Source organism: Pelmatolapia mariae, linkage group LG16_19 (genome assembly GCF_036321145.2).
Source record: "Pelmatolapia mariae isolate MD_Pm_ZW linkage group LG16_19, Pm_UMD_F_2, whole genome shotgun sequence".
Taxonomy (NCBI): domain Eukaryota; kingdom Metazoa; phylum Chordata; class Actinopteri; order Cichliformes; family Cichlidae; genus Pelmatolapia; species Pelmatolapia mariae.
Window position 1 is genome coordinate 60,365,143 of NC_086241.1, and position 25,927 is coordinate 60,391,069.

The 25,927-nt window shown below is 41.1% G+C and overlaps 1 protein-coding gene across 7 annotated transcripts in view; it reads left to right on the plus strand.

Moving 5' to 3' along the window:
* Positions 1–25,927, plus strand: part of numb (NUMB endocytic adaptor protein) — a 48,683-nt gene that overhangs the window by 20,117 nt on the left and 2,639 nt on the right. The window contains exons 2-10 of one of the 7 annotated variants that reach the window (XM_063496955.1): positions 10,515–10,651; positions 15,322–15,396; positions 20,171–20,203; positions 20,948–21,022; positions 22,313–22,453; positions 22,663–22,867; positions 23,728–24,024; positions 24,150–24,293; positions 25,351–25,482. In XM_063496955.1, the coding sequence (XP_063353025.1) occupies positions 10,526–10,651; positions 15,322–15,396; positions 20,171–20,203; positions 20,948–21,022; positions 22,313–22,453; positions 22,663–22,867; positions 23,728–24,024; positions 24,150–24,293; positions 25,351–25,482 (1,228 nt within the window). In that variant the 5' untranslated portion in view covers positions 10,515–10,525. Of the gene's footprint in view, positions 1–10,514; positions 10,652–15,321; positions 15,397–20,170; positions 20,204–20,947; positions 21,023–22,312; positions 22,454–22,662; positions 22,868–23,724; positions 24,025–24,149; positions 24,294–25,350; positions 25,483–25,927 lie in introns of those variants that run through there. The other 6 variants (XM_063496954.1, XM_063496961.1, XM_063496957.1 and 3 more) reach the window with 6 other exon arrangements.

Consider the following 25,927-nt stretch of genomic DNA (forward strand, 5'->3'; position numbering starts at 1 on the left):
TTTCCCAGTAAGCTCCTGTGACCTGTCCGCGCGGTGCACAGAGAACCCCGGTAGTTGTATTGCGGAGTCTGGTACCTTGTCCGATAGCCAGGTTTCTGTGAGGCAGATCACGCAGCAGTCCCGCATCTCTCGCTGGAATGAGATCCGTGCCCGAAGCTCGCACAGCTTGTTCTCCAGAGACTGCACATTAGCCAGTAATAAACTGGGTAACGGTGGTCTGTTAGTGCGCCGTCTCAGTCGAACCAGAACGCCAGATCTTCTCCCTCTGCGTCGGCGTTTGCGGCCTCCACGGGCCCAGAACAAAGGCGTCTCAGGTGAGATGAATGGGGGGTCTGCAAACGGAGGGTCCGTGTTGCAAAACTTGAACTCCGGAAAGTGATGAGAAAGTCCATCTTTTATGTCCAGTAAGGTTTGTCGGTCGTACACAAGGAGACATGTGCTACTCGTGAAAAAATAAAGAAAAAGTAAAATTAAACACAAAAAACAGCTGTTGCTTGGGGGAGCTCGCGACGAGGCTGCCATACTCGGCGCCATCTTAAGTAGCGAACCGTGCTGATATGAGTAGGAAAAGGGGCATAAGTATTTAAGCATTTATAAATATAAGTAAATGAAGGCAGTTTTTCACTGTCATTGAAGACGCAATTCTTAATTTCAAGTGTGAGTTGGCTGATATAGGCCGGCAAGAACAGCATTCTAGTGCAATAGTAGTGAAACAATATTGTATCCAGTAACACAGCATAAGTCAGGACACTACCTAAGCACAAAAGTAGCCTAGGTAGTGTTTTTGTTTTTTTTAAATTAATTAATTAATTTTATTCCCTTGAGAATTTTAAGTTAAAGTACAAAATAATGTTTCATGCTTTAGTTTAACAAAAACTAAAGTAACTTAAACCTGCTTTTCCATCATGTTGTCACATCAGTAATTTTTATCTGCTGTTTGCTCTTTCTTTCATATGGAGTATAGCTAGCGAGTGCTCCAGCGGCAAGTAATTTGTTTACATTTGGGTTGCACATCATCAGCTGCTGGTATTTCCATAGTGTGGTTGTGCTTGATGGTGTGTTTTTTTTTTTTTTGCCTCAAGTGCTGAAACGAGTGTGTAGTTTCCATCTTTATCTGTAGCTTTTTATGCATGTTTTGTGATCTATTGTGTGAATTAGTGAGGGTTTTTTTTGGGTGGGGGGGGGTGTTTTGTTTTGGGCTTGTTTTTTTTGTTTATTTTGTTTAGTTTTTGAGATTTTTCAAGTAGCTCCATTTTGGGTACTAATTTGTTGCCAGGCATGTTGCTCTTACTGTCAGACATGCCCGACCTTGTCTTGTTATTGCACACACTACGCAGTTATGTCATGATATGACATTTTTATATCACATAAAAAATTTGTATCAGTGCTATCACAAATTATATGTTGTGGCACAGCACCACTGAATAGACACCATTTAGGTCATGCTTTCCTCCGACTTGCTGTCTGTAATACTGTAATTGAATTTGTACAGTTGCATGTGACCCAGAATATCACATTTAGGGGTTAGCATTAATGAAGCTGCAGCTTAATGCCCCTTCACACACAGTTTCTCTTAACTGAATGTTGTATGTCAGTGACAGCCCTGTTGCATGTCTGTTGTGAAGTTTTGGTCAGTCTCATGTTTATTGTGTAGTTATTTGTGTGTAATTATTGAGAGATTAGCTGACTTATCACCAGTAATTTTAGCTACTTTTAGGCACATACTCCATTAATCTGAATGAGCAACCAGGACATTTTTTCATGGCACTGCTGTTATAATGGACCAGGTGACATTTATGAATTAATTTTAACACAGTAAAGGTCTGAGTTGCATGCAGATTTTTATTCTTAGTGCCCTAAGGAAATAAACAAAAAAACCACACACACACACACACACACACACACACACACACACACACACACACACACACACACACACACACACACACACAAACCCAGGCATCAGCAGACTTTGATAGACTGGTGCAGAGCTTTTTGCCAACACGAACAGAGACTTTAACGAGTGAGAGGCTGCTCTCTGTTCATAGCAGAAGAATGATGAGGACAGGCTTTGCAGAGAAGCACAGAACAGCTTCTTTTGACCCAGATATTTCATTGTACTCTGTCCACAGCATCACCAAACACGGATGAGACATCATCCAAGTTGGTTTAGCCTAGCAAACCCCCCCCCCCCCAAAAAAAAGGCAAAAACTACATTTTCCTGAGGTTTTAGTTCAATCTTGGTCTGACTTGTTGTCTTTTACTGTTATGTACATATAGCTCGCCTCTCGGTTTTTTTTTGTTTTTTTTTTGCCCCCACCTTTTTTATATAAGCATGCCAAGCCACAAACTGGGGCTGGAAAATTGGATTACCACGGTAACAGCATTTTTAAAATTCTCTATTCATATGGCCGTCTTGGAGGGAAGGAGAACAGAGGCACTATCACCTCAAGTTGGCCGGTGCCCTGATAACATGGCTCAGTAGATATGCTTTGCAGGCATGCTTTGCATTATCTATAGCTGGTCTTATTCAAATTAGTATATAGTGTGTTATTGTTTGTCCCCAAACTATGAAGTAACTGAACACGCACAGCGTGGAACTCCCTGAACTGAGTATAAAATGGGATGAAGAGTATCAGCTGGCAGAGTGGTGGAGCAAGTCAAGAAAGGGGACAGTGGGGCCTTTTTGTCTTGAATTGCTGCCTGTTCTCTCTCTTTCCTTTTCTCTTGGTCTTACACTTTTCCCCTCCTAGCCTCTTCCTCCCTCCCTGCCCCTATCTCTTCTTTGAAACCCAACTGCTGTACTCATCCCTAGGATCCTTCTGCGAGGATTAATCAGTTTTCCATTCCTGGAGAGATTATTCAAATACTGTTACATCCACAGCCAACAGCAGTACTCCCTCCCTCCTTGTGCTGTGCACCACCAGGCTGAGGGGGAAAAAAGTACTGTTCATTCTTTCTGCTTTCCACTGTTTTTGTAGCTTTGATTATTGTTTGTACCTCTGTTTGGCCACCATGTCTTGCTCTCTTTACATTTTACCAACATTGTTTACCTGATTTTCTGTGCGTGCCTGTGTCTGTAATTGTCCATTGAGCATGTTGGTGATATTGCACGTGAGAGTCTTTGGGAGAGCTCTGCAATTTTTTTTTATTATTGCACGTTACTGTGTATATGAATGCAGAGAGAGTATAAATGGTCCTTGTGTAATTGTCCTCATTAGTGCTTCTAGGAGTACAGCCAGAGGGCCTCACAGCAATAGGCTGCAAGAGCTATGACAGCTCCAGCGGGATTCAGATCCTGCTTTCCTAAACCAAAGCCCTTACCTCACTACATAACTTTTTGGCTCTGGCGTGCCCCTCATACCTTTTATGCCCTCTGTTTTAAAAAAGTATCGTTTTATTTATTAAGGTCTAACAATGGGTGCAAAATATATAATTGCTGTCAAGGAGCACAGTTATATTTTTACTCCTTACAGTTTGCATCTGTTGTGCAGCTTTCGTTATTAGAATAAAATTATACCATTACTTGCAGGCTTGTTTTCCTGGTAGCACTGTCCCTGTGTAAGTAGCCAAGCATGTGTTGTGCAGCTGGAATGAAAAGGTTCATATAAATGCTAGGCACTCAGAATGTTAAGGCATTTCTCCAAAGACTATAAGTTCATTAACACAGAGCAGAAACAACGTGTTTCTCGACACATTACAAGTGTGAAAACAGCGCTCTGATTTTTGCTTTGACTTTTTCGAAGTGCAAGCAACAACATTTTGAAGTTGCTTCATTTATATTTAGCTGAAGTTTTGATATCACTGGTTGTATTTTTTTTGTCTTTTTTTTAAATATAATTGTCGCTGTTAATGTTCATAAACTGTGATGTGATTGTCAGTGTTAGAAGCCATGTTGGATTAGTGCAGCTTTGCTTTTGTTCTTTGAGGTCATAAAGTTTCTTTGATTATATATAGTTCTTTGATATAGTGAAAAAAAACTGCTTGAGAAGTCTTACTGCTGCACTGAAGAAAAGTTATCTCCACCTCCACCCTGCTCTTTCTTCCCTTGCTTAATCATTTCCTTCCCAATTATTTCCCCTTCCTGTCTAAACTTATCACTCTGTCTTTGTCTCCTACCTTCCGTAAGTCTGTCCCTTCGTCCTTCTGGCTTGTGGCCAGTCGTAGGACTGAACATATTGCGTTGCTCATTGTAACAGGCAAACGCAGACAGATTTTCACATCATTGCTCAATATCTGGTTTCTCTGGTTTGCACTGCTTGGCCTTCACGCTCGCCTTTCTGCCATTTAACACACACAATGCATTTATCTAATGCCAGCGGTAATGAAAATTTCACCGGTGATTACTTGGTTTACACCCTTTGCAGCTTTAGTTGTGTGCACAAGGCTGTGATGTGTTTACGTTGCTGAAATGTAAATGCTGTTGATTTACTGATCAAAGCACTTGTTTTGGATCAGTTTAGAAATTGTTAATTGTTGCAGTTAATGTAAATTATTTGGAAGTTCTATATGAAGCTGGAATTTTTCTTGTCTTCGTTGCATTGGAAGTTTTTCATTAGGCCAGGGAAATGATCTTTGTGAATAAAGCGCGGTTTATTGTGGCCAAAAAGTATTATGATTTAAACATGTTGTACTGGAGAGGAGCTGTGTGATGTATTTTGATGCTAATAAACCTACTTGCACCTTGCACCTTGCTGTGGGTTAGATTTTTTTTTTGTCTTTTTAGTTCACTGGCAAATCCTGCTTCTTTGGCACAGTTTGAAGGAGATATAAAGGGTCAATGCACAAAGAACATTAGTAGGAGCTCCAAATTGGATTAATAGCAGCCAGCAATAACATGTTATTAGGGAAGTTAACATTTTTCTTAATACTGCTTGTTTCTAACATGCTGAACAAACATTTGCACATTCATGCAAATGGTTACACATGTTGTACACTCCTAAAGTGCATATGCTTGGCTAAGCACCAGCACATACATACATTAACTCACACTTACACACACAGTGAGCGTATGCTTTTTCCCACGCACATGAATATATGTGCATTGACTTAGATTCCTGGACTCTAGGCCCTGCCGTTTACAGTACAGAGCGTGTGGGTTGTAAGCTGGCATGAAGCATTGAGCGATTTAGAGGTTGAGTTTGAGCAAGGTGCTGTGAGATGAGGCAAAAATTACAGGGGCATTAGTAGGCAAACATTTGACTGAGACAAAAAATGATTTCAAAGCGTAGATTCCAGCTCAGCCTAAAGTGGGTTTCAAATATGCATTTATCTTTTAATAAAGGTATCTAAAGATGCACACTTACGTAAAGCCTTTATCTATTTTTTGAGTAACTGATAAAAGAATCCAAGAATGAATCTGCACCTTGAACTATAACAAAAATAATAGTTGCTATAAACACAACATAGATGTCAACTTTTTAAAGTTGATCGGTGAACACACACCGATTAGGTCTAACAGAAGAGGTAGACGTAAACATTTAGGTGCGAAAACACGGGGATTCCCTTGTGGTAAACACCCTTTCCACTGAGCCATTCAGTCAACCTCAAACAGAGCAAGACGTGTTAATTTTCTGTTTTGTTTCAGACCAACCAGCTTTGTACACAATAACAGTGAGCAAAAAAAGCTCAAAATAGCATTTGGATAATTCCGCGTGAAAGAGTGTTAGAAAAGGTCATAGTCAAGGTTCTCTCTTTGGGACTTACGAAAAGATTTGTTGTATTTCTCTTTCTTTGATTAAATTGTGTTTTTAGGACAGGGCAGGACAAAAAAAATGTTTGGTGCACTGAACTTGACCTAATTCTAGTAGTTATTTACAGAAAATGTGCTTTACAAGTTTGAAAAACCCGTGGAACTGGTAGAGGAGCAAAGCTGCATGTTTTCTATATAAAGTGAAAAAAACAAAAACAAAAAAAAATCCCTGCTTATCACGAATCTGTTTTTAAAAAAACCAAAAAAACCCAACCATCCCCCAAAAATATAACATTGTTGACACATCTCAAAGAAGTGTTTAAGTCATCAGCACTGGACGATGTTCTGTGTCTACTGAAAATATGACAAATTAATTCAAGGTGAGAACATTTTTCTCAAAATGTGCGCCTGGTGTGTGTGCACACAAATGTGTTTTCCCTCCTGCTCCTCCTCTTCACTCTGCAGGCTAGAAGCATGCAGCCTGTCAGTGGCACTGCAGTGAGCCCAAACATGATATGACCTAAATAAACGAGTGTGTTAGGAGAGAGCGGGAGCGAGCGATGAAGCAATATTTTTTTTCTGGTAGCTCAAGTCATCTTGTTTTCAAACACTCCAGTCTTCTGCAGGGTACAACTCATGCATGTGTCTGTGCACAGTTAATGCAGACATATGCACTAGGTTGTGACTGAGTGTTGTTATTATCTCAGCGCTCGCTGAAGTATTTGGCTTAAACGCTTCTGCTTGGTTTCTACGTTGTTTCTGTCAGATTTTTCAACATGTGATATTGCAGAAAACAGTTTCCATTACAGATTATAATCTAAACCTTACTTAAATTTGGCTACACTCAAACTGATTTGATCCACTGATTAGCTCTGAAATTGGTGAAAAGAAAACGTAGCTGGCCTGTAACCTGTGCAGCAGATTAACTTTCTGATGTATCTTTTGTCTTGTGGAGAAATGCTACTGCATGACATTTTTAGAGTCAGTAGTCAACTCCAGTGTCCTTCTCTGGTGACATTAGTTAAGTCTGATGTGTTCATCTGTGCTTCTGTGACCTGGTCAAGGCTGAAAGCTTTATTGTGCCCTGCCCGTAGCGCCGGAGCCTAGCACAGACAGATAAGTGAGCCTCACCTCAAACACACTTTACACTCTCAGTACAGGTTTCATTATCCAAAGAAACATCTAAGGTCCTCTGTGTGTATACATGTGTGGGTTAAGTAGGTGTGTTCATGTGAGAGTGTGTGTTTGCTGCTATGTTGCTGCTTGTCCTTGTGTCTTGTGTGTATGCGGACAGTCCGATCTAGTGGATTAAAGACCTTTAATCCCAGTAGATCCTCATCAGCTCAGAAGTTAGCGGGTACAACTTGTTAGTCAAGGAGTTTGCTTTGCTCACGTGTTAAAAGTCGGAGCTGCATGGCTGAATGACTTCTGGTCCCCAGTTATGACTCACTCCAGGAGACATGAGCCGGGCTTTCGATGATGGATGCACCTTTCATTTCTAGTTTGGATCAGCAACTTTTAATTGGGTCTTTGCTTTTTTTTTGTGCCTCCTAATCCTCTCTCAGAGCCAAGAGGACATACATGTGCTGTTAGCCCAATTAATTGTGCTGTGTTGTTTTTTGTTTTTTTTTAAATTCAAGATAATTTTAGAGTTTGAACCTACACTAAGGTCAAACTTCAGATTTGTAAGATTTTAAGGAAAAATACAAACCTGGGTTATATTTTCAACAACTCCATGTATTAGGTTATTTATAAATAATACTCATTTAGTATACTAATAATTTAGAATAATAGCACTAATAACACTAGTTTAATAACTGCTTAGATCTGAGAGTGCAACAAGATCCCTAAAGGACCTGAAACATGTGGAGTTGGCCAAATGTTTGAATGATTGTTGAGAACTATATTTAGAAGTTAAACCAGTATTGAGGGCAACTTGCAGTGTGAAGGGTAGTTCAAACTTGAATGAGGAAGTGGGTTTAACGATTTTAATTTTATAGCCAGGATTGGGGTCTTTTGTTAATTATTATCCTCCATATGAAAACTTGATTTTTAAGCTTTGTAGTTGTAGTTATCAGCAAGTCTCACACGTCTCCTGAGCTGTCTCAGCCCATTCTTCTTCTGTGAATCCGTCGAACCTCTCCAGCTTTGATAGTCTTCTGACATGGACCTTGGTGTTCAGTTCACCCCATAGATTTTTCAATGGGATGTCATGTTGGAAGACAAAGACCCACACCCAGTTTTGCTGTTGAAGCTGAATGCTTGAGGTTTTCTTCTAAAATCTTCACATATCCCAGCCCGTTCCATTCTACACTGGCTGTCTCTCACCTTTTACCCATCCCTGTTGCTTGTCATGTGTTCTATGGTGTATTAAGTGTTTATTCATGTGCTATGCGCAGAGGTGTTTTTTTTTTTTTTTTTTTTTTTTCTGTTCTCAAACTGATCTCCCTGTTGGAGCTCAGTCTGGGGGGAGTTCTTTTTTCTTCTTATCTTTCCTGATGTTGTGTATTTTCCATTGTTCGGTTCCGGGTCGCTGCTCGTGTGGCTGACCAGCCAGCTACCTAGCCTGACCTGTCTCCCCAATGTGATGTTTGTGTATTGTATGTACGGTCGGCAAGGTCAGTCTCTCTATTGCCCCTCGGGGTTAAATAAAGTCTTCTGAATCTGAATTCCCAGCGCATAACATACCGACGATTTGTCACGTCCCGAGGCGTCCAATGGGAACGTGAAAAGTAACCTTCCGCGTTCCTGTAATACAGGCCGGATTGTGGATGAAATCCAAAAGAATGATGCTCCTGGCAGTAACAGACGTTCCAGCTGTGTATCCCAGCCATAGCCCTAACTTTAATCCTAACTGTAACCTAGTCCTTAACCTTACCCACAACCTTAATGGTGTTCGATAGTGTTTTCTAAAGCGATTAAAGTAAAATAAATGTACATGTGCGGATTGACGGTTCTCATGTTTCCTTCCTTTTGGTGGCCGAAAGCGTAACATACCAACGACTTGTCACATAACGTAATATGTTATGCTTTGGGAGTGAGAACGTGTTGCATATCCATCTTCCTTCATGATTCTTTCCACCTTGACGAGATTCCAGACAGACCGAAGCATCCCCACAGCATTATACTCCCACCACCGTGTTTCACTGTGGGGGACGGTGTTTTTTAGGTTGTACGCCTCTCACTTCTCTGTCCAAACATAAAGAGCGTCTCCATGACAACAGAGCTCTAGTTTTGTCTCCTCTGATCAAAGGATGCGCTTTCAATATGCATAATCTTTCTCAAGGTTCTCCTCGGTGTACTTCAACCTGGCTTGAAGGTGTCTGTTCTGCAGAGTTTTTCTTGGTCTGTAACCTCTGAGTTCATTCCTGTGCAGGGTTCTAGTGACAGCCTTCTTTGAAGCTACAGTTCCTGACTTGCTATTCACTCATGTCTTGGCAGTTGTTCTGGGGTCTATAAAGCCTTTCAAATCTTTCTCTTCCTATCTCTGCTGGGCTTGTTATGTACTGTGTGGCTCTCTTTCAATTTCTTGGTGATACAAATTATATACACAAAGTAGTCTCAAAGCCTGAACTTTCCATCTCCTGCTTTGTGAGCATGAATTTTTTTTTCTTAAGTCTAAACTGATGTCTTTTTTTCTTTCTTTCTTTTTCTTTTCTTTTCTTTTTCTTTTTTGCCATGACGATTTTTCAAATTGCATTTGTGTAAATTGGAAGATAACCCTAAATTTTAACTTGATGTTACAAGCTTTAAGCATAAAAAAGTTATACCACATCATTACACAGCAGTGGTTTCTGCTGTGATTCAACAAAAAAGTCATTTTTTCAGGGGGCTAATGATATTGACCCTGGTAACGTTTGTCTTTCTGAAATAAAAGAAATAGAATAGAAGTAATTTATTCTTTTTAAAACTCTAAAGCTCTGTTAAAAACAATTGACAATAACTTTGTATTTCATAGGTGGGCTAGTACATTTGTCTTCATGTGTATACAGTGTGTTAAACACTACTCTTTTCCTTGTTGTACAGATGACTGCAGAACTTAATGTAATGTGAAGTTTTCTGCTGATTAACTGGCAAATGTTTTATTCCAAGACTATTTATACCTGACCTGGTAATAAGTTTACTTCTGACCTTTACTGGGGACTTGAGTTTGTTTTCTGCCTGAATGATCACCTGACCACCTTGTTAGATCTATTTTTGCTCAGTTTACATTAATAAGTACAGGGTGGCAATAAAGCCATGTTCTAGCAAACTTTAGCTTTGTAAAATATTACATTGCAGTTTAATTCAATGTGATCTAGAGGTTGAAAAGATTTGTTGTACTAAATTCCCCCCAGAGAGGCCTCAGTGCAGTGTTTTGAGATATTAATGGAAAATGTCAGACCATCTAAATTAAAAATGTGCAAACACTGTCTGTTAAATTGTGGTTAAAAAAAAAAGGGCTGTGAATAAAAGGAACACTGCTCCCTTTTATTTTCACTGCCTTGACTCCCAACACTGCAAAGTCTCAGCCTCTTTTGTTTCTCCTGGTGAGTCAGAGACGCAGCAGCTTACTGTGTTTTGCACTGATGTCAGAGTTTAAAGGATTCCTATTTACAGGCACCAAAACAAGACTGCTGAAAGTGTTATTCTGCTGCTGTGGGTTTGCGTGATCGCCTGCTTTTTGGACCATTATCTATAATTTCACTGTAGAAAAACACTAAGCTTAACCTGAGTTGGATGAATCTCCAGCTTTTTAGTGCTGCACCTTCTTTATTTCACTGCTGCTGCTGACAGCTCAGTTTTCACTGTAGGATTATTAAAAATGTCTCTCCAATTACAGGGAGCTCAGCGATGAATAAGCTACGGCAGAGCTTCCGCCGGAAGAAAGACGTTTACGTGCCGGAGTCGAGTCGGCCGCACCAGTGGCAGACAGACGAAGAGGCGGTCCGCACCGGCAAATGCAGCTTTGCAGTCAAGGTGACTCTCCCTCACACACAAACACACCTGCGTACACACCACTTCAGACACAGAAACCGAGTGCAGTGCTGACCTCACTTTGATGCATTCTTACCTTTGCGAAACTTCTTCATACCACCTTCCTCCCCAAGGACACGGCTTGTGATTAATCATAACCATTCAGAGAGTTTGAGCACAGCTTTTATCTGGGTTGCGGGATTATCTGCTGTAGTCTAACAAACCTGTGGGATGTGTGTGCACAATTACTTTGTGTTTTAGGAGTATCAGAACCACTTGAATCCCCAGTAAAAATATGTGGAATTGAAAGAAATGTTTCATTACTGGCAAGATAAGTCGGGGACATGGTGAAATGGCAGTCAGCCCTGCTGTGCAGCAGTTGATGAAGTGGCGATCTCACCTTATTTTGGCAACAAAACCTCCTACTTTTGCAAACAGAAGTGTGACGGTACACTTCCTCCCATCACATGGGCTCAAATGCTTCTCTTACTCGGGATAAAAGGGAACTGAAGACTTCAGAGTCATGAAAGGGAACGTTTACCTCAGAATTTCTAAGCTTGGCGGCTGTTCAGTGGATGTAAATTGTGCATAAGCAAGTGTACAAGCTCTAATTTGATGTTGCCTATGTGCTCCCTTTATGTAGTTTTTATTGAGCAATATAATATAATGTGTAATGTATAAAACTGAAGAGGAGGAAGGTGGAAGTGACAGCAAGTACAGGAAGTTTTTAGATTTCTTTCTTTCTTGTGTTGAGGTGTTCCAAACAGAAATATAAAGTGTCATTTGATTGATTTAAGCACACGTATGACAATTTTAGCCATAATGTAAGACACCAGCAATTTAAGAGTTCCTCCAAACTATTAAATGGTCACTTTATCTCAAATCAATCCAATCACCTATTGAAGTACTTTCAAGTTTAAGCACTTAGTAATTACCTTCTTGCTATCTGAATAAGTACTTGGAATTTGCTCTTGGAATTGCATAAACGGTCTTCATTTTAAAAAGAATTACTTGTCCAGATGCTTTCACGAAGTCCAGAATAGAATATTGAGATCCTAATTTTCTCCAACAAGATAAGTGGAAAACCTTTCACGCTAACTGTATTTAATCTTTTATATGCTTATATAAGAAATGTAGGTCTTATGAGCACATCATTTTTGATTTTGTTGCTATGGCCCTAACCCTTAGTTCATATTTTAAGAGATATTTTAATCATGGATTACCAACATAAGGCAAATTCTTTAATAGGCATTTATCCCTTTGTTGACAACGGCACCTCAGTTTCATTCTGTTGTGCAAAGTAATTTGGATTTTGTTAATATAATGTATTTCTCAGCTCAGCAATGCTAAGGAATATTAGCCTTATTATTTGGTATAATAAAATAATAGAATATTATAACTTTTGATAGTATTTTCTTGACTAAGAAACACAGAAAAGGGTTTGTTGCGTTTAGAAAACTTTTGTATCTGTTTGAAAAGTAAGAATTAGCCATAATTACAGAAGTGAAGGTGTAAAAGTAGCCATTGACTTAGAAGCCAGATACTTTAGGTAAATGGGGGGGGGAAACCTGACTGTCCTTATGTTATCTCTGCAGCCAAACGCACACTACTCCACCAGTATTTTGCTTTCCATCTTTACACTGGCTTTCATCGCAATGGTGCAACCTACCATGCTACTCATCTGTATCCCTCCTCCCCCTCCTGCTGCTCCCTGTCTCCTGCTCTAGGTGCCTTAGAGGAGCCCTGTTGTGCATGAGTGTTTGTCTGTGTGTGAATAGTTGTGGTGAAATTATAACAGACTGCTACAATACAGAGTAATAAATACATGGTAGGACAGGACATGCAGGGAAGGAGAAGAAGAATACCTACCCATTCTGTAGTGCCTTTGGCAAGAAGATTATGAGTTTAATTGTCATTATCAGTGCCTGTTATGTAGTGCTTGTGTTTATTTGCACATTTTTTTTAAGCATAAGCAAACTGTTTTAATGTTAAATATGTCTAGATAGACAATTATAATTTAAGGTGATGGTGAAAGGCATAAAGATGTAGACTTGCTTTTTCATACGGGAATATCAGCCTTATGACTGCTGAGGGCTGGTGACAGATGCAAGATTAGATTCAATTGCTTGTGTGTGCTGTTTACCAGCAGAGACGTTTGTGAGGCTGCTTATGGAATTGGACTGAATTTTGTTTTGTCACTTGACACTGATTTATAGCAAGTTCTCAGAATTAATTCCCAGGTCACATCCAGAGGATATACACTCCTTTCTTTTATAGTGGCGGGTCTTTCACATGCCCCTAAAACTGTAAATTCCTTCATAGTTCAGATCAGTTTGAACCAAAAATCAAACAAACGTGAACCTTTAGTAAGCAAAATCTGTCTAGAAGTAGTAAATTTCTCTGAATTTTTCAATGGGCAAACCTGTGGAAGAATTATTGACGGGGACCTGTAGGTGCTGCTTTCTGTAGTGTAAGAGAGAGGTGTTGGTTGGGAGTTTCAGCTGTACATTGCTCTCCCTGTAGCTACAGTACTGCCTTCCCAAAGGGCTGCTCTTATTTCTGATGACTGGAAACTGGCAAAAATACCTCATACTCTGAGTCTAAATCCTAACCAGACAAACCTTAAAACTCTCCCTTTTTTCTTTCATTTTTACTTTGACCTAGATATAAAGGTCAATGAAACCATCCCACAGTTTAATAATTGCATGCATTTTAAGTTAATGAATAACCATGTTAAGAGATATAATTACTGACCAGCAATAGACATGTTTATGGTTGTTGCAATTATCAAGCAGCCCTAGTACTTTCTCTGTTTATGGTAGCTCTGTTGGCCTTTTACTGCTGGAAAAATTTAAAGTGATTCTGCAACTAAACAAAAGCAGGTGCATCTAAAGCATATTTCTTCAACGGTCACGATTTATGTTTTATTTATCTTCAGCTATCCTACGGTAGCCCACCGTAGGATTCTATTATTTTCCATTTATTTGGTGGAGTTCTTCTTCTGTTACATGTGAATGTTTCAGCCCCCAGATTGTTGCTGGCAGCTATTTACTAATGGAGCAGAGTAAGACGCCATAATGAAGAATCTGTTGTGACACTTCAAGTCTCCCCTGCATTTATTCATTTCACCTCTGCCACATCCTTCTGGCTGATCCCCGATTAGTAGCCCCGCTGCTTTCATTGTCCTCACTATCCACAGCTGCCTCCTCGCATCTCTATTGTCCTTAACACCTTCCACGTTTGCATGCATCGATGTGTGTTTACGTGCATGTGTATTCCAATACGGCGACAGTATGACTCACAGCGGTTGCGTCACACGCTCAATATAGCAGGGCCAGAGGGTGGGGGTGAAAGGCGTGGGTCAGCATGTGTATCTATAAGGAAAGGGTAAGGACTTCCTCTCCGGCTCAGCATGCACAATGGCTTCTGGGGTAGTCAAGGTTGTGACTCCTCTGGAGTGACACACAGCAGGGCGTGATCTTGCTTCAGGTCTGAAAGGGGCGGGAAGGTTCAGGCAGGAAGCGGCAGCCTTTTCTGTTCATTCAGTTGGAGCTCAGCCTACTCACGTAAGGTTTTCACTCCTGGTGAGTATTTCCGTAGTCAGGAGCACAGGGTTTCCCCCGAGAAATTGGTGATTGGACTGAACGTATAATGTGGACGATCATTTAGTGCAGCTTCCAGTGCTGAATCTGACTAACCTTGACATATCTTGTCTCTAATTACCATAGCTTAGTCTCAATAAATGTTTGGCATATATGGGGTAATGACTCTTCCCCATGAACTGTAATTCTGTGTGATTTAAAAGGCGTACTGACTTTGTCTAACATAACTGGAGACCTTTTATTTACTTCCAAAGTACAGCGAGAAGGAAAATTGTCCGAAAAGGTCACCGCTACAGCTTTATCAGCAACTTCACAGTAAAACCAGGATGTTTGCACTCACAAGCCACAGGATAGGATGAAGATGACCCTGCTGAAGGCCACTAGCTGAAATGCACTGCTCTCACTTCAAAGTTATTCTTTACTTTATACTTGAAGTGTCAGTACAGGCAGTTTTGATTCATGTGAAGCAGCCTGCTCCAGCAACAATATACTGTGGGAAGCCTTGGAGTAATATACTGTGGGAGCATCTGCCAAGTTATTGCATAATAACCTGGAACAACCTGGAACCTGCTATAGTCTTAACTAGAGTTGCAATGAGCCAGCCATAACTGGAACTTGGTGAAGCGCAAAAGATAAAATATACAGCCTACATTGTTTCCGTTGGCTCACAAAGAGATCGGAAGGGGCAACTTCTTTTTGCCACTTTGCGTGCTTCTTTGATCTTCCTTGTGTCCCTAACAGGATCACACACTACAATCTACACACTTGCCCATTTACATTTCTCAGGAACGGGTTATCATTTTCTCCATGGACAAAATTAGAGATCAGCTAGGGAGCTATTGACTGCAATTGACCTCAAAACGGAATTTAATTAGGTGTATAAATCACCAGCGTTCGGGTACCAGGGGATATTAGACAATCTGAGCTCATTTAAATACCTAATCTCATTCTAGAGTTTATTATTGTAGCCTTAGTTAAACCTCAGCAGAGATAGCCACAGGAAAGGTTTGTCACAGCATTACTCATTCTTTCCTTTTTTTTTCTGTCCATCTACTTCTCTCTGCCCTGCAGTACCTGGGACATGTGGAGGTGGATGAATCCAGAGGCATGCACATCTGTGAAGATGCAGTAAAACGGTTGAAGACGGTAGGTTTCACTAGAAATATCTTCTGTACTTCCAGGAATGAGGCTGCTATTTCCTACTTGTATCTTCTTTCTTTCAACTTTTCCTCCATTACTTTTCTATTTCCCCAACATCCTACTGACTTTTCCTAAAAACTATTTCTAAGGCAGCCCTCCTTTAGCGATCATTTCTCTCCTTCCAAGATTTATCATTGCTTATTCCTACTTAGCTTTCTAGTACATAGAGGCCCAAGTGTGTCTGATTGTTCTCCTGTCTGGCTCTCGCCACACACTCTCAGCCAGAGCAGGTCAGCACGTACTTCCTGCTGGAGCAGATTCCGGCGGAGTTGCGCAAAAAGGAACAAATTCCAGTTTGAGGAGCAGGAGGAGGGGAAGGACAGGGGGAAAGCAACGGCGCTACTTTTCCACGTTGTCAGTTGTTTGCCAAGGCCCCACCCAGGTCATAAACTCTTCTGGGCAAAAGAGGCTGATTCTCTGTAGTCGGGGCCAAACCTGAGTCGGCAGGTCTGCTGCTACAGTCGGCCTCTGTATGATCAGGAGGACGTCATGCGCAGACGTAAATTTGATTCCTTTGCCAGCAATGGTAATGAATCTCCCGCTCGACGTGTCTGCTGACAGCTTTTGGTTTCAGTTTGAGGTGACTCAGAATAATTGAGAATTCACACCCTGTTTCACTTGTTATCAATGCCTCTTCTTGCTATTGTGAAAAAGCGGCTTTTAGTCGAGCTCAACAAACTACTGAAGACTGCTTGAGCTGTGAGAACCCTTTCTTAGAACGATTATACAGAAAAACATGCTAGTTGAAATGCAAGACAAATAAGAGAATGTGCACTCACACGCAGTCTTACAGTTATATGTAAGGGCCTTTCTTCTCACTTTTGCATACTGACATTTTGTTATATTTTTAGAAAACACAACAGGGATTATACACACTACTTGTGGAGGAAAAGGTTTGACGTGAAACATACGTGAGCACATATGGCGATTTGTACATTTGCTTATATTTGGATGCAGCTGTCGACATTCGCTGCACAGCATGCACACTGAGATGGAGCTCAAAGTGGGATAATGTGTACGCACACAGGGCGAAGTACACCCAGAGGCAGAGCAGACAGACATGCTGCATGCCCTGCAGCACACTTGTTCTCTTAGTGTACAGAAAATGCACAAAGGTCGACTGCAGATACAACACACATCAGTGTCGTGCACACACTGGTGCTTGATGAGGTCACGTGGTTAACACGGAGCCCGAGGCCGCGAGCTCTTATTGAGTTACAGTCGTTTTAACAAGGCGGACAAAATGGAGCCAACTCAAGAGGAGAGGCGGGTGTTTCTGCCTCCCGTCCTCCTGCAGGCTGCGACTGTCTGACCCTCCTCAGCCTAATGACATTTCCTCCCCTGTCTCCTCCGCTGCTGCTCGCCCTCGCTTTCCTCACTGGCCAAAAGCCTTATGTGTAAATGGCCAGATGCACGGCTTCATTGATCTGCGTTTACAAGCTTGATCGGTATTTTACACCAACACTCCCAAAACTATGTTTTTCCAAAACTATATTTTGGGAGTGTTAGAAAAACCAAAAAGTTTGTTTGTAGTTTAACTGCTGCCATTATATTCTCGCTAAATGTTGAGCTCTGGCCTAGATGTGGCACTTTACCTGTGCCCTGAATGGCTTGTCTTACAGGAAATGCCGGAAAACAGTCTGCCAGTAGCTTGAGAACTGCATAATGTGTGCCTGTCCTTCCTCAGTGCCAGGGATGCAGATCTGTTTCCCCTCTCCCTCATTGTAGTGCCGCCGCCTTGAGGCGCACATTGTTGTTGTGTTCCTTAGGGTTGTCCCATAGATTTTACATAGCGATACTAAGTCTTCACAGTTAAAAAATTCATAATACAGGAGTGTTATTATTCATTAACATTCACCACTGGAGCTCAAAGCAGTGGAGCAGCAAACAGAAATGAGTCTTGCTGTACTGTGTCAGTCTGTCCCTCATTTCCATCATTCTTCTTCCATTTCAGTCAGTAGATGAGAGTAGGTTTGTAGTGTTTGTAGCCTGCTGTACTGTGACCCCGTGATGCAGCATACGAAGTGTGCATTTTGCTGAGAAAATGAAGTTGGAGTGAGAGGTTCTTGATGGATGATTTGAAACGCAGCCCGTGATGCCAGGACAAGTCTGAGTAAACAGCCTTGCAGCGAGCAGCCCCCTGATGCCAATGATCCACGTCAAAGTTAGATTGTCAGAGCAGACCAGGGCCACCCTTTAAACAAAAATACAATTAGTGAGGCCCTGATACATCCAAGTTCATCCTCACTGACGCTTTAATAAGCAGACTGTTGCCAGGCAACAAATACAGTCCCTACCATTGGAGAGACATGCGAGTTAATATTGCTCTATTTCCAGAAGCTAATAACTAAATTGGTCAGAAACCAGGCTCCACACCTGTAGGCACTTAATATCTGCTCCTGGCCGATGAGGGGAGGCTGTTTTCTGAAAGTCAGCTAACTGCAGCCACATTACCAACACAGTCCGACAACATCGGCACTAAAAGTCTTGAAACAGACAAAAAACACGAAGAACAACGACAATAAGCTGATGTGCCGTGAGAAATAGCTGCAGAGAAAGAAATGTGTTTAGATGTCCTTGTATGTGCGCTGTGCTTGAGGGTGCATGTTGGTGGTCCAGCCTTTCAGCCGGTGTGTGTGATTGCAAGTGTGACAGCCACAGCTCTGAGCCGACGCCGCTGCGTTCCCAGCAGCCTTTGGGACGATAATAAGAGTTTTCTCACAGCTTTTTGACCCGTGACTCACATGGGAGGAGGTGGGGCAGAGGCGAGTGGAGAAGAAAGCTGCACTGCACCACCAGCAACCTCCAGGCTGCCTTTTTTGTTGTTGTTTTGTTTTGGGGTTTTTTTGCTTTTTTTTGTTCCTGTCATTGTGACATCACTTCCTGTCGTTGTTGGCCAGCAGCCTGGGGATTTGAAGTGTATTCTGAGTGAATGTGTGAATGTTTTTGCTGTTACTCAGGAGATGATAGTGCGTTGGCGTGTTACCTCTGTGCAGGCTGGGTGAGGCACTCCACGAGGAACTGCTGACACATTTAAAGGACATAGTTGCATTTGGGCATAAACGCCCAGTAGCCTGAGGATGTATCATTGACGGCGGATCTAAAACAATTAAATTATGTGCTTTTTGTGATGCAAACTTTTAAAGTACTTCCTGTGCCACCCTCCCCCACTATTAATATTCTGGTCTCGGTGCCATTTTTTTTTAAACCACAAACCTGACCTCATGAAGGAAAAAAATAAGTAAATAAGCCACATATCATCAATAATAATCCACTTTCAGGGATTAAGAGCATGCTGTCTTGCATTAGAGATTTCTTTCATCCTTGCGACAAATATTGTAAGGTGTCAGTTGTTGCAGAAAGCAGCAGCGTCACAGATGTTGCACAAGCTGTGCAATACATTGTTGCACATCCTGTTGGTGGCTACCGTTGTTTTGAGGGCAAAATGACTTTAAACCACCAGTTGGGTGTGACAATGAAAGGTTGTAACTGTAGGCAGTAGTTGAAATACTCAATGTTCAACTTATTATTATTTTTATCAACAGCGATCATGTTGGCTTCACAGCTTTGTTTTTATTTTTTTGTCTTGTTGGAATCACCTTCATCTATTTAAAAACTACCCTTTCTGCTCACAAAAGTCCTCCCATTCACTTTAGTTCCATCTCACTTCACACATTGAATACTTGAATGTTGTGTTACCTTTTTGTTGGTGCTTTTTTTTTTGTCTTTTTAAGCAGGTTTTTAATGCAGAGAAATGCCTCGAAATCCTCCTCCCTCCACATTCCTCTTAACCCTTTAGAGATTTATTCCCCCTAACCATAGCATACTAATACTAACTTTGCAGGCTTTGCTATCATCAGCATGTCTGTGTGGTTCTCTCAAACATAAATGTAAACACTCTCACGCTCACACACACACACCCTAACAATCGCTTAGCTCATTCCAAATGAATCTCCAGTTCTGGTTAACATGTTAAATCATGCATTAACATGGCGCTTGGAGTGCCGTCTCCACCATGGCTGTGTAACAGGAGCGGAGTGGTACTCCTTTTCACAGCTTACGGGGAGGCGAGGAACTCTTGGGGAGTGGGGGAAAGAAGAGGGAGGGCGGGGTGGCTAAGACTAGACCAGGTCTGGTTTGGTTTTTTGATGTGGTTGTGGAAGCCTAAACATGACTCCAGACTCAGGCTGACCATTGAACAGTCACAGGTTTGACTCAGAGGTCAAACTGCTGCCAGTGGGAATTTGTTTCTGTCTGCTGAACAACCATGCAAAGTGTCTCGATCCGGGAGTCAGAGGGAAAAAGAATGAAAAGGGATTCAGGAATTTCACGTCCACAGACAGAAACCTAATGATCTTCCATCTTTATCACCTCTGTTCAGACGGCTCTGTACGTTTTCCTGGGTGGTTTTTCTGCCTGTGGAGGTCTTGCTTTCAGGGGTATTCTTGCTTCCATTGTGGTGTTACTAACAGTAATCATCAAACACATCATCGAAACATCTCTCTCATTGTGGAATCACTTGGAGCTACTTGATCCATTCCCTCACCCACTCACTCTCACACATAACCCAGCTTCACCAAAAATAAACCAAATCCAATCCTTTACTTTCGGCTCCCGACAATTTTTAGACTTCCTAGGTAACATTTTCATGCCTTGTTCCTCCTTCCACCTCCTCCGCCCTTCTCACCCACCCTCCCTTTTTTACCATATCCACTTCCAGGACAGGAAATTCTTCAAAGGATTCTTTTCAAAAGTAAGTTATTGCTTTGTGTGTCTGAGTGTGTTTCTCTTTATTATTAGCACCATCATTATTATTATTATTTTTCTTCCTCTCACACTTCACCCTTTGATCACATCTGAAGGCTGGAAGAAAACACACAAACACACACGTTCATAATACAGGGGGAATCTGTCTGGGGAGAGACAAACATAATGATGCATGTGGCTGTGAGCAGGTGGGGCGGTTTAGGCTGGGGCAGGGCACTTTTCTGTTGTGTGTTTGTGTGTGTGTGGTATTAACATGCGTGACTCTCTCCCTTCAGCTCTTCTTCCTTGAACCAAGAATAGAACAATGAACAGTTTCTTTGTGAATGAACATTTCCTTGTTTATTGTTGTTGTTCTAACTAATGGGGTTCACTGTCGAATGCATCAGGGCACAAAAAATCTCATATCAACTTCTTTGCTTTAAATTTGGGTCCTACGGTGTGACAAAAAACCCCCCAAAAAACAACAACTCCTGACTTGTCTTCTCTTTTGTCTTTTTATCTGCTGGTTTCTATTTATTTACAGGTGTGTGTGTGTGTGTGTGTGTGTGTGTGTGTGTGTGTGTGTGTGTGTGTGTGTGGACTGATATATATATATATTTTTTTCTCCCTTACCCCTCTATGAGAAGGTTCCAAGGAATAACACAAAGGGAAGTAATCTTGAGGCATGTGGAAAGACTGAAAAAGTTTCCTTGTTTCTTAACTTATTCCATCCCTGTCGTGTGTTTTCCAGGCTGGGAAGAAGCCTGTGCGAGCTGTGTTGTGGGTGTCGGCAGATGGTCTTCGTGTTGTAGACGACAAAACAAAGGTAATGAGTCCCTCCGGTCGCCTGTCGCACCTTGATCAAAAGGAAAGAACAGTCGGAGGAATTACAAGTAGCTTTAGCAGCTGTAAAGGTGGAAGCCGCTGAGCTTCAGCAGTGAATAAGATAAGCTACTACAATTGTAGCCTAGTGACCTCCAAAAGGCAGATCTCTGGAAATATGTACTTAGTGCACCTGTAGATAAGATTCAGGTAAACAGGGTCACATTACAGGTTCCACTGACACCTGCTGGAAGTAACTGGTACTGCATGCATCACTTTGTTGCCAGACAACAGCCTCAGACTGCCAGTGCTGATGGTCTTTTGTGGTTTCTGTGAGGCTGTATAAATGGAGATTATAACATGGAAAAGAAAATACATTTTTCCCATCTATTCTTCTTTGTGCCATTGATTACTAATAAACCCTTTGCTAGCAATTTCATGCAGGTGAGCACAGAATGTAGTTTAAGATAAATTTAAGTTAAATGCACCGTGCATGTGTTAGGTGAGTTAACTATTCACTGCATATAACTTGGCTAATTTCGGTTTTCATAACATTTTTCTAGCTAACAATTTACTTCTTGGGGATAATTGTTAAAGAATGGTACTAAGCTGCTTTTTAAATATTTTAAATGAGAAATAGTGAAAGAGTAGAACATTTCCTTTTGTGGAAAATAACTGTAATTTGTGAGAAAGTACTGCTAAGAAGTTCTGCATCCTATACTACCCCTGTTGATCTTGTCTTTTCTATAATAGTATTGTCATTTGTCTAGATTATGCTTTATTAGAATTAATGTATTAACTGTGGCAAGCTTCCTGCATGAGTGAAACTCTTTTTTTTTTTTTTCTCTTTTTTTTTTAGTTTGTTTATGTAAGAATCAGGGTTGGGTCAGAGACCAGAATCAAGTGCAGGCTGTACCTTCTGAAGCTGGATGTAATTAGTTCAGTCTTTTTGGGCTCGTTTTCATTCAGTTATTATTTACTGTGAACATTTTCAGCCCATGTTTTCAAATTGAAACAGAGTTTCTTAACTACAGGTGTTTATTTATTTCAGTTATTTTATATAGCACCAAAGCAGCAACAATATTTAATACAAAGCACCTTGCACGCAGACTAGAGCAGCCAGGCAACCACTAACCTTCCGATTATTAGATGACCTGCTCTACCCCCTGAGCTACAGACACTCCAGTTTTGGAAAATTTGGAGTGGCTGAGAGAATCTTGATGATCAGAAAACCTCCTTTCAGCAATAAAATCACGACATCAAAAAATTATAAGGTTGTGTGTGTTTTTTGCAGGACCTGATTCTGGACCAGACAATAGAGAAGGTGTCATTCTGCGCTCCAGACAGAAATTTTGAGCGGGCATTCTCTTACATCTGCAGGGATGGCACCACACGACGCTGGATCTGCCATTGTTTTATGGCCATTAAAGACTCAGTAAGGACTCCTTTTTATAACTGCAGTTCTATTCTCCTGATTCATAATCACTGACAGTGAACATTAAAAATGTTGGAGTTCATATTCAGAGGTTGCTCAGGTGTACGATTAACCTTTTTTAAAAGACCGTCATATCCCTGAATGACTTAGGTTAGATGGCCGTTTTGACATTATGCACTTCAGTGTGCTTTTTGAATTGTTTCTCTCAGGGAGAGCGTCTCAGTCACGCTGTGGGTTGTGCGTTCGCTGCTTGCCTGGAACGAAAACAGAAACGGGAAAAGGAGTGCGGGGTCACAGCAACCTTTGACACTAACAGAACCACTTTCACCCGTGAGGGCTCCTTTCGTGTTACTACAGCAACAGAGGCAGCAGAGCGGGAAGAAGTCATGAGGCAGCTACAAGATGCTAAAAAAGGTCTGTATCTAAGCGTGTTTTTCCCCGTCCTCAGGATTAGATCGACCGGCTTGTCTTCCACACAGTTTAAAAAAGGTTTAATAGTTTATGATATATTGACTTTTTAAAGGTTTATGATTATATTTTTAAATGAGATATATGATAAACCAGCGCAGCTCGAATCAGCATATAGTAGTTTGATGCTGCTTTACATAACCTCTTTCTTTTACAAAGCCATGGCAGCAGATTAGCGGCTCCTTAAAATGCCTTAAATGTACATTAGCTAATATATAACCATTCATTTGAAAGTTTCCCCCTCTACACCAGTCTCAGATTTGTAATTTGATTCAGAAGGTCGCTGTAAAGCACCAAAAAAAAAAAAAAAACATCAAAAGAAGATGAAGGATAGGCAACTATCCCCCCCACACACCACCCCTGCCCACCCAACCAGCAATCTGAGCCATGGTCTGAGTAACCCTCATTACTGACTCTATATTCAGACCAAGTCCATTGCACTACTTTCAAGCTCTTTGCAACCTGTCCTCCAATATGTGCCTTTCTCTTGTTGCATATATTCCTCTTGTATGTTATTTATTCTTGCTGTCCTACTATTTACATTTTTATTACATTTACATTTGATGTAAATGACAATAAAAGGCTATTCTATTCTATTCTATTCTATTCTATTCTATTCTATTCTATTCTATTCTAAGATGTTCTTAGAATAGAAGGGGTGTAGTGTTGCACACTGAATTACAGATGTAGATATGATTAAAAAGCATGACTGATTAAATCGGCAGATGCCACAAGCTTTAATTTGTTTGTGATTTCTTACCACTGCAGAGGCCTGTTGTCTAAATGTTGCGCATCTCTTACAGCAGAGACAGAAGTGAAGGTTGCTGGGAACTCAGCAGCGAGTGTGACAAACTCGTCAGTCCACCAGACGGGCGGTTCACCGTCCCCCTCATCGTCCCCGCCTCTTTCAGTGCCCATGCTGGGACCTCAGGCGATACCCCGCAGACACGCACCAGTTGAGATTCTCCACAGGCAGAGCTCCTTCAGAGGCTTCCCGGCACTCAGTCAGAAGACATCTCCCTTCAAACGACAGCAGTCACTGCGCATGAATGACCTGCCCTCCACTATGCAGCGCAAGTCTGACTTCCCCATGAAAAACACAGGTGAGTCCAACTGTTACTGCCCTTGCAAATATGCACAATAAATATAAATCATACTTCTACCATGTTCCTATAGCATATAAGCTTATGTTGACCTTTACCTCTTTTCTAATGTGCACCTCCTCCAGTCCCTGAGTTAGAAGGAGAAGGTGACAGCATCAGTTCACTGTGTACTCAGATCGCCACGGCCTTCAGTGGACCGCCAGAGGATCCCTTCTCTTCAGCGCCGATGCCTAAACCGGCTTCATCCCCACAGTCTCCTGTAGCACCGGGTAAAAACCTGTAAAACTTTCTGATAAGCTGTGTGTACTGTGAGAAGCTCTGAATGAATCTGCATTTAAATAAATAAATAAATAAAAAGTAGTAGAGAAATAATTTTGCTGTTTACTGGTAAAAGGTTACATTCAGTTAGATCCTGTTGCAAGGTAAAGATTATTTTTAATACTAAACACACAATTAAATGAAAACAGATAAGACGCTTAAAGTGGACCTATTATGTTTGTTTCATTTTTTAAATTAAATTATTTTTATTATTTGACTCTACTAGAGGAGCGCTGTATGGTTCACAGTTCAAAATAATTGTTATGTATCAAACCATTTTAGCTCTTTTCCGCTTCCTTTTAATCTAAATGTATTCTAATTGGATGCCTCTTGTAATCAGAAGGGTTGATCAGCAAGCGAACAGAGCTGTGTGACTGAGTAGGCCTTATTAGGGATGGTCAACAAGGCATTTTCAACTTGTTGATGCTGCTCACTGGATGTTTTATATTTTTGGACCATTCTCTGTAAACCCTAGAGATGGTCATGCAGAAAAATGTTAGTAGATCAGCAGTTTCTGAAATGCTCAGACCAGTCTGTCTGGCACCAACAGCCATGCCAGGTTCAGTCTCTGAACTCCAACATAAGAAAAAGTATAATAGGTCCACTTTAACTATTTGTTTGTTATGGTTTAGCTCAATCAGCTGTTGATTTTGCATTTGCCAACTCAGGGAAATATAGAAGCACACACTAAAACCCTGGTTGTTCACTTTTATGATCAGCGTTATTTATTTCTCACAGTTTGGCTGAATTTCCCTGTAATTCTGCTCTGTAGAAGTTCAGCCAGCTTCCAATAACTTGATGAATGTGTTGCTTGCAGTTTAAATTTGCAGTTGGAGAATGTGTGGCTGCTCATATTTTCTCATAACTTAGTGAATAACATTTATTTTGCGTGCAGTTTATGCCTCATTAGACTGCTAATTAAATGCAGAGTAACATTGTGCATGTCCAATGGACATCATCCATTGCACAGGCTTGCTTGTACTAGCTTCTGTCTCTTATTTGCTTTAGTGAATGGCACAACTCCTGCCTTCCCTGCTGCCACTACTGCTAACCCCTCAGTTCTCCCCCCTGCTCTGCCCGCTCGAGAAACTAACCCATGGGCTAAAAGCCCTGCAGGTGCAACGGCCTCGGCACAGACAGGTAAGCAGCTCATAAGGGGGTTTGGATTGAGAGTTAAAATTCAATATAATTCTTATAAGATCAGTCTAATGTGATGAGCAGTTTTTCTAGTTAAACTGAATATGTGGGAAGAAGACAAGATTTGATCAAACCATTCAAATTTGTATGCCTTGCTTAAAAGGTGGTATGGATTACTACAGATTAGCACATAGTAGGATCTGTCTTCTCTAAGGAAGAAGTGATTTTTATTAGAGTAGTCCCTAAAACATCTTGTCTTGCTATAGAACTGCTCTCCTAAATAGTACAACCCAGTAACTAAAGGTCAGATGTGGGGTAAGTTAGCAGCCCCCGGTTATTTAAAGCAGATACAGGTGAGGTATCCAACTCTTTTGTAACACTTTAGAGCAAGGGAACAGGGTGGGATTATGATAAATAAAGATTTTAAAAATCAGACTAAGCATGAATG